Genomic DNA, 9,304 nt, shown 5'->3' on the forward strand with positions numbered 1-9,304 from the left:
GTTCACCGGTCGTCTTGTCATGAAACTCTCTCCTTGATAGTTCATATTACTTTGGCTTCTTTCAATCGATAAATCACCTAACTTTCCATCACTTGACGCTGTGTGTGGGAGATTACTTACAAGGTTCTAGCACAGGATTTACTTACGAGGGTAAGTCGGATTTCCTACGATGATCTGCTTTTGATTCTTTAATTTTATGATTCTTCTTATGGTTTCCATTATGTTAAGTTTGTCTAAAATTTGTCATCTTGAAGTATCGCGTTGTGTGATTTTGATGAAACCCTAATCTTAGGTTTTGGAGCAACTTAATTTTGGATCTAGGATTTCGATCTTATATCTTTGGTTTTGTGGAATTGGAGTTCAAATATCTAATAGCTCGAACCATTTTATTCTACTGATACATCGATTATACAAAGTCCACTCTCCACAAATAAGTATAAGATCGATTATATAAAGTCCATTCTCCACAAATAAGATTAAAATCGATCATAAAAAGTCCCCAATTCCATTACTGTATTGAATCTGTGATTGTTTGAAACTTATCACCTGTAAATGACCGCTTATTGTTTTTCCATAACTTATAAGATAAGGTCTTTCAAGATCTTGAACTCATTGCCCCATAAAACCCTTTTGACTTAATGGGTTAAGCACTTAATCTGGAAAGCTATATATGGATGTTTCTTTTTGACCTAATCTGGACAACATGACTTAGTTGTTCAAGCCAAAAAGCCAGCTTAATGTATTGGGACACTAACCCTTTTTTTTTTTTTTACCTATTTGCCCTTCTTCTTTGCTAGGTGAGTACAATGTCAACTCCTGCTAGAAAGAGGCTGATGAGGGATTTCAAGAGGTTACAACAAGACCCTCCTGCAGGCATTAGTGGAGCACCCCAAGACAATAATATAATGCTGTGGAATGCTGTAATATTTGGGTACTAAATAATAATTCTTACCATTGATTCTTTTTTTGTTTTCCATGTTTATACACATTTATATTACAATCACATATTATGTAATGCATGTTGTCTTTTTATTTCAGCCCGGATGACAGTCCATGGGATGGAGGTAACATCATTTTCTTTCCTCTTTTTTTATATATATTTTTTTCATTATCATGTAATGCTAAATTATTAACATATCATTGAACTAATAGGTACGTTTAAATTGGCTCTACAATATTCAGAGGATTATCCTAATAAGGCACCAACTGTGAGATTTGTTTCTCGTATGTTCCACCCAAATAGTAAGTATAACAATAACTCTATAAGCAACAATTTATTATTTTCATGTAGTGTACTTCAGTTATTATTTATTAATAATACATATTTGTATACAACAAACAGTTTATGCTGATGGAAGTATTTGTTTGGACATCTTGCAAAATCAATGGAGTCCTATCTATGATGTTGCTGCTATTCTCACCTCCATCCAGGTATAACTTTCTATGATTTTTTTTATGCATTATATTAATGATATACTAATGGGTTAAAATACATTCTATAATAAAAAGTATATATATATGAAAATGAAAATGAAAGTACATTGCTATTTTTGACAGTCGTTGCTTTGCGACCCAAACCCAAACTCTCCTGCGAATTCAGAAGCTGCGCGGGCATTCAGCGAAAATAAACGCGAGTACAACAGGAGAGTGCGAGAGATTGTTGAGCAGAGCTGGAATGCTGACTAAATCGGTTATATATATATATATATATATATATATATATATATATATAATAAAAATGTACTTTAAGACATATTTTATTTTAGACATTGTACTATTTTATATGTAAAATAAATATGTGTTTTGTTTTTCTTTCAATTTACAATTAAATTTAGAGAAAACTGCAAAAATGGTCCTTGGGGTTTGCACTTCTTTGGCTAAGGTCCAAAAAAGTTTCAACTTGCAAAAATAAGGTGTGGTTGTGGTTTTGGTCTCTTCACTTGATACCACTAACCATAATCTGTCAAGTCCTAGGGAAATTACTAAATTAATACTAGGGTTGTCAACAGGGACAAACGGGGCGGGGGTTGCATCCCCCGCCCCTACCCCCACCCCCGAAATTCCTCCGTTCCCTTGCCCCCGCCCTTGTTTTCTGAAATTTCTAGCCTCCTCACCTTTGCCTCTGAATCTTGGATTATCCCCACCTCTGCTCTCGGTTGGGCTTTCTTTTTTTGGGCTAAATAAGTCGTCTTTAGGACTAAAAGAATGTTTTTTTGGGCTAAAAGAAGCTATTTTTTTGGGTAAAAAATAATTATTTATAGCATTATTTTACATGTTAAAAACAAAAATAATATAACATCTAAAAAACATTATACTAACAACTTAAAAACATGATATTTTGTTGATTTTGGAAGCTCAAAATCATTACTATAATTTATTATATTTATATAATTAATATATATCAATATAAATAATATATTAACGGGGCCTCATTGGGGGTTTGAGACGGGACTGCCCACCCAGCCTCCGCCTCCGCCTTCGCCTCCGCCTCCGAAATTAAAATGGGGGTTAACCTTACCCCCGTCCTCTATTTTTTAAACAAATATCCCTCATATTGGATCGAGGTCCCACATGACTTTTTAACATCCTTAATTAGTATCTTTATTATTTATTTTTATTGTTATATGTTATTATTTTTCCCCCAACCTCTATCGTACATTATACTTAATACACAACCCTAAAATCCATCTGCAATCCGCACCTGCCCTTTATTTCATCTTCACTGACAATCACATCTCTAACTCCACCAAACCCCTTTTCATGTTTAGGGATTACAAAAGTACCCGAACCAAATGGGAAAAACCAAACACTAAGGTTGCGTTTAGTTACGGAAAAACAGTTTTCATTTTCTATTTTTCGTTTTCCCTGTTCAGTTTTCATTTTTCGTTTTCGGTTTTCATTGGAAAATTTAGAAAACGCGTTTAGTTAAAACTTATTCATTTTTCATTTTTCATTTTCAGTTTTAGAAAATTAGAAAACGTGTTTAGATGTGTATTTTCTATTGGTTTTCATTTTTAGAAAACGGTAGCGGTGGTAGAGTGAGCGTGGGACGGTGGCGGTGGTAGGGGCAGCGGCGGGGGGACAGGCGGTGGTGGTTGCGGCGGCAATTGTGGCAGTGGTGGTGATGGCGGCGGTGGTGGTGATGGGGTAGTGGTGATGGTGATGGTGATGGTAAGTCGGTGATTGTGGTAGTGGTGTTGGGTGGGTGTGTGTGTTTGTGTGGGTGTGGGGTGGGTGTGAGTTTGTAGGGGTTGGTGTGTGTGTGTGTGTGTGTTTGTAGGTGTGTGTGTGTATGTTTGTGGGGGTGGGTGTGTGTGTGTGTGTGTGTGTGTGTGTGTGTTTGTGGGGGTTGGTGGTGTGTGTGTGTTTGTGGGGGTGTGGGTGTGGGTGTGTGTGGGTATGTGTGTTTGTGGGGGCGTGGGTGAGGGTGGGTGTGTGTTTGTGGGGGTGGGGTGTGTGTGTGTGTGTGTGTGGGGGGGGGGGGTGGGTGGGTGGGTGTGTGTATGTGTTTGTGGGGGTTGGTGTGTGTGTGTGTGTGTGTGTTTGTTTGTAGGGGTGGGTGTGGGTGTGGGTTTGTGTGTGTGTGTTTGTGGGGGTTGGTGGGTGTGTATTTGTGGGGGTGTGGGTGGGTGTGTGTGTGTGTGTGTGTTTGTGGAGGTTGGTGTGTGTGTGTGTGTATTTGTGGGTGGAGGTTGGAGTGTGTGTGTGTTTATGGGGGTGGGCTTAGGAGTGAGTGTAGGTAGGTAGGGGTGTGGTGGGTTGGGGGTGTTAAGGTGAGGGTAGGTAGAGGTGGATGGGGGTGGGAGAGGGTGTTTATATTTTAGAAAAATTTTGGAATTAGAAAAATGTGGAAAACAATGATTTATCGGTTTTCCAAAATTTTCCAACTTCTTTGTAATTTTAGAAAACGAAAAATTTTTATTTTCCGTGAAAAATTTAGAAAAATAGACGAACTAAACGCATTTTCAAAATTCTCATTTTTCTTGGAAAATTTTTCCGGAAAACGGCCTATTTTTCCGCAACTAAACGCACCCTAAACTTTTGTGATGAGTTTTGTGTCAATTACATGGTTATGGGACTGTGTATGAGATTGGTTTTAAATTTTTTTTATAGGCTTAGGATGGTTATGATATTAGAGTAACACATGCTCAATTACATGTTCTTGTTCCCGTTCCTATACCCGGTCTCGTTACCTGACCCAAATTATATATATATATATATATATATATATATATATATATATATAATAATAATAATAATAATAATAATAATAATAATAATTATTATTATTATTATTATTATTATTATTATAGTTATAGTTTATATGTTATGTTAGCAATATAAAGTTTCTTATGTATGTTCACTTACACCCTAGAACGGAGATTTATGGTATTGTTTTCATTATTTATGCTATGATTTGGATTTATTTATCATGAACTTTAAAGGTTATAAATGGCGTGAGGTGTGACGTGACTGCAATGTAAAGTCATGGCAAACTATAATGTTTTTCAAGGCGTGACAATTTTATAAGCATTAAAAAAGATAAATGATATAATTATAGAATTATATCAAATATATCAAATTTTTATAAGTGTTATATCATTTAATATGAAAGGTATAAATCTCAATGTTCTATGTCCAATAAGAAAGAAAAACAAATTGTGTCATAACACAATAAGGCACACCTTGACTCGTTATTTGGGCGCTACGAATAACAAATCCGTCTTGGATGTTTTTGATACGGCTACATCATGCATCACGCCATGACATGTCTTGGCGCACGATATGGTGTGCCTTTTAGAACCATGTTAAATTTAGATATTTTAAAATTGGTATGTTAGATGATTATAGTTATATACAATTTGCTAGATGTTATTTTTTTTACCTTTATATATATATATATATATATATATATATATATATATATATATATATATATATATATATATATTATTTGGGATATAGTACTAAAAAATTCAAGTTAATTTTAGGACGATGTTTTGATCATGTTTTTAGTAACGGAAATTTCAACAAGTGATATTTAACACATTGTGATCATAAATGGGAACCCCGATTCGTGGGGGTATACTTGCCAGCCCGATGGTTATTTACTAATCGGGTTTGGTATATAGTTTTATAATCGATTCTGGGACTGGATCACCAATACCCATCCCAAATGTGTTACATTGCCATCCCTATCATGTTGTCTTCCTCCTTGCCTTTTCCCTCGTTGGAAACCAAAAATGAAACAAATCACCACCCTCCTAAAGCAAACTTGAGAATGAATCAGAATGAGGGATTTCCAATCTAATTCAACAAATCCATAATCTCTCTTCTTCCATATATTGTCTTCCTCTCCTACACCCATCCTTTTTTTAGATGCACCTCCATCGACTTCCACTACCTCCGACAACTCCCCTCACCTCCTACTTTCTTCTCTACTTTTTCTCTATCCTTTCTTGTTACACCTCACTCTAATTACATTAAAAAAATAAATACAAAACCATAAGTTTTACATTAATCCACATACATTAAAGTATAATACTGAAACAAAATATAATTTTAGATGAATACACACGCATCAAAAAGCTTCATCACGTTTGCTATGTATTTTTATTCAAATTAAGAAAAATCTAAATAGATGTGAAACGATCACTAAAGTTTGTTATGCAAAATGCTTTATTTTCGTATGTTTTATTCAATTTAACCGATTCAAACAATTTTTTTTGAAAAAATCGGCCGGTTCATTCCGGTCTAAAAAAGGGCATAAACCGGTGCTGGTTGAACCGTTCCTATTCCAACAGCTTTGAACCGATTTTAAAACATTGGTGTTAGTAAATGCCAAGCCTCATTTTTATTATATATCATCAAGTTTATTCTGACATCATGGCTTTTTTCAGTACTTTTGTTATTATTTGGTCAACTTTGTGAGGAATTGTCATAAATTACTAAATGACATTTATGATGGCCTAGCTATGATCATTTGGTAAAAAATACGTTAAAAAGGAGTTAGACTCATATTCGAATCACATAGGCTTCATTTGTAGAGCGTCCATTTGCAGTGGCAGAGCCAGGATCAAAGTAAAGGGGTATCCTCAATTTTTTTTTAAGGTAACCCAATTTTTTTCTAGGGTACTTGGGTTTCCCTGGTTTGGTTTCGGTTTTGAACCCAAACCTTAATTAAATCCTTAACTAACCTCAAGTCTTGTTATATAAACATGAAGTTGAAGTATATTTTGATACTTGAATCGATGTGGGACTCAAAGTACATATCAAATGAAGAATGAGGATAACATGTTTATATAATAGAGAAATATGACTGATTTTACATGTGTTTAGCGATGCGGGATAGAATAGCTGGGAAAAAAAAAACAAAAAGTAAACAAAGATATGTAAGGAGCATGAATCGAACCTGAAACCTTTGTTTCAATAAGCCAGCACCTTAACCAACAGACCAGTTACTTGTTTCTTTTTATAAGTGAAGGGATACATATATATATACAATATACCGAAAAAAATTTGAGGGATGTGTAAACAAAAATTACACTATCGAAAAAAATTTGAGGGGTATCCCCGGCTACCCCGGGATCCCCTTGGATCCGCCCCTGCCCATTTGTTCAAAAAATGTAGAATGTAAGGTGCAGGAAAAGAAAAAACAAGCTTTGGTATAAGCTAAACGCACAATGTGTTTACACACATGTTAATGCAAATATGACCGGTTCTGAAGATTCAAATGCACATGACGAGCTGGAAAAAATGACTTTACACCTAACATCTAATGAATTAAATTATATAAACTAAAGTTTTTTTCTTTCTTTCTCTTTTTTGTTTTTTTTTTTTTTTTTTTTTTTTTTTTTTTGTAAATGACGAGAAACTTTATAACAATAAATATAGCAAAATCGTAGTATTTTAATGAGTAATGCAATACCGTAACAGCTAACCGACAACTTGTAAAGCTTTCATTGCATTCTTGATAGCAAATTGGTTGATCAACTCTTCGTAGTCTATACTCTCTAAGATTTTGTTATTGATAAATATCATTGCCAAACCGCTAACAAAGGTGGTCGACTGGTCGTCTACTCGTCAGGATTATTAACGATCGCTGACAGCCTGATATCAATTGGTAAGCCTTAGTCGGTTAAAAGAACTGCATGTGCTATAAGTTTTGGGCATTATATATATATATATATATATATATATATATATATATATATATATATATATATATATATATTGGGCCCCTAAAAATATCGAGCATGTACAGCTGTCCATTTTGTCCCCTTTCAAATCCAACCTGAATACAAATATAAATCCAGGTGTTCAGACATCGAAACAATTAAAACATGAAAATATTGGATTACGTAAGCACACATGATAAGATGGCTCCGCCGTTCAAAAAATAAAGGAAAACCAACTCTATTTCAATGAAAAATATAAGAAAAGGTTAAAGTAAATTGTCATTTTTGTTAAAACCATCCACCATGCATTGCCACTTTTAGGCCGCTGTGCATACAAGCCTTTCACCGTTTCAACCTTTTCTTTCAAATGAAACACCCACCTTTCAACCTAGGGATGTGCTTCGGGCCGGAACCGACCCGAACCGACCCGAAACCCGAATTGGACGAAAAGTGGGAACCAAAACCCGGACCGATTATACTAATATGGGTCGGTTCGGTTCGGGTAATACAGGTTTCGGTTCGGTTATTAACCCGAAAGGACCGAAATAACCCAAATAAACATTTACACTATGTTTTTGAACCGAATAACCCGAATAAACCGAAATGATTAAAATAACCCAAATAAACCGAAATGACCCGAATAACCCAAATAAGGAAATTTTATATTTAGTTCAAGAAAAAAAATATTAAATTAATGTTTTTTTCTTGAACAAAAAATAGAATTTCCTTATTTGGGTTATTCGGGTCATTTCGGTTTATTTGAGTTATTCGGGTCATTTCAGTTTATTCGGGTTATTCGGTTCAAGTGACTATTCACTTTTCGGGTCGGTCTTTTTGGGCCCGATTAAACCTTTATTCGGGTAACCCGGACCGAAAAACCTGAAACCCGAATTGGGCAAAAATAGATACCCGAGAACCGACCCAAATAACTTATTAGGTCCTAATTCGGGTCGGTCCGGTCCGGGTTTCGGTTTCGGTTCGGATATTCGGTCCAAATGATATTTATTAATTTTTATTATTTTTAGTACAAATGATATTTATTAATTTTTTAAAACATTTAAACTAAAAATGAAAATAAGTATAAATCTAACATTAATAATCCTTACATTTTTCAATAAACTCAAAACTCAAAATTACATTGAAATAACATAAAAGTACATTAAAAAATGGCATAAAACTAAAAATGACATAAGACTAGAATTTCGGTAAATATGTTACATCAAAACAGAGCAAAAGTTGTTATGCACTTATTTCTTTCGCCTTCCCAAATATTAGTTGCGTACATTTCCAGATCAATTTCTTCTGAATCTTCATCTTCATCTTCCCGGTAGTTACAGTACACACGACCGTCGTCTTTTAAAATCATATTATGTAATAATGATTTATGCAGAAAAATCTCATTATTTTAGGAAATTTTTTAATAAAGTCCTAAAAGTTTTTTTTGAACGAAAAAGTCTCGATTTTTTAACATTTTGCCCAAATTAACGAAAAGAATCATTTTTTATATTTTAACAGGAAATTACATATTATATGATTTTCCTAAAATAATGAGATTTTTCATGTTTAAAAAAAACTTTTAGGACTTTATAAAAAAATTTCCCAAAATAATGAGACTTTTCCGCATAAAACCCTATCTAATATAATGCACTTGTACATTGTGTCTTTAAGATTTTAGGAGTCATTTCTCATACGGGGTTTGCAATTATATGCCAATGTTGCTTAATAATACGAAATGTATGTTCCATATTTTTTCTTGTTGATTATTATCGCTTACTTTAATATTTTTCCTTTATCATAGACATGTGAATGATTTGCCTAAATTAACAAATTCTAAGATATATATCATCAAAATTTGTTATCTAAGTCATTTAATTCTCTTTATTTGGATTGTTTTGTGTTCTTTTAAAAAATAACTTTGGAATAATTATAAAGCCACTTGTCATTTGTCAAGACCTACCAAGTATCCACATGAAAAAGAAAAGTACATTTTAACCAAGTGGCTTTTTAATTATTCCAAAGTTATTTTTTAATTAGGTTATCGATGGGGTTATAATGTGTAATCCGGATTTGATAGGGACAAATAAATTTCAATGGAAAATCTAGAATGACTTTGTTCTTTCAAATGG

At 33.9% G+C, this 9,304-nt stretch overlaps 1 protein-coding gene across 1 annotated transcript; it reads left to right on the forward strand.

The window, feature by feature from the left end:
- On the forward strand, window positions 1–1,818 carry LOC145132836 (ubiquitin-conjugating enzyme E2 2-like). The gene is made up of 6 exons (XM_079067774.1): window positions 1–150; window positions 798–931; window positions 1,039–1,064; window positions 1,153–1,242; window positions 1,343–1,431; window positions 1,558–1,818. Exons 2-6 carry the CDS (start codon window positions 807–809, stop codon window positions 1,684–1,686), a joined length of 459 nt encoding a protein of 152 aa, XP_078923900.1. The 5' UTR covers window positions 1–150; window positions 798–806; the 3' UTR covers window positions 1,687–1,818.
- The last annotated feature ends 7,486 nt before the right edge of the window (window positions 1,819–9,304 follow it).

The sequence above is a fragment of the Lactuca virosa genome, chromosome 8 (assembly GCF_052849685.1).
Source record: "Lactuca virosa cultivar CGN04683 chromosome 8, Lactuca_virosa_CGN04683_v6, whole genome shotgun sequence".
Classification (NCBI taxonomy): Eukaryota; Viridiplantae; Streptophyta; class Magnoliopsida; order Asterales; family Asteraceae; genus Lactuca; species Lactuca virosa.

Coding starts and splice junctions, on each gene's coding strand:
- LOC145132836 (XM_079067774.1), top strand. CDS start 807: ATGTCAACTCCTGCTAGAAAGAGGCTGATGAGGGATTTCAAGAGGTTA. Junction 932..1,038: donor TGGAATGCTGTAATATTTGG/GTACTAAATAAT, acceptor TTTTTATTTCAG/CCCGGATGACAGTCCATGGG. Junction 1,243..1,342: donor TCGTATGTTCCACCCAAATA/GTAAGTATAACA, acceptor TACAACAAACAG/TTTATGCTGATGGAAGTATT.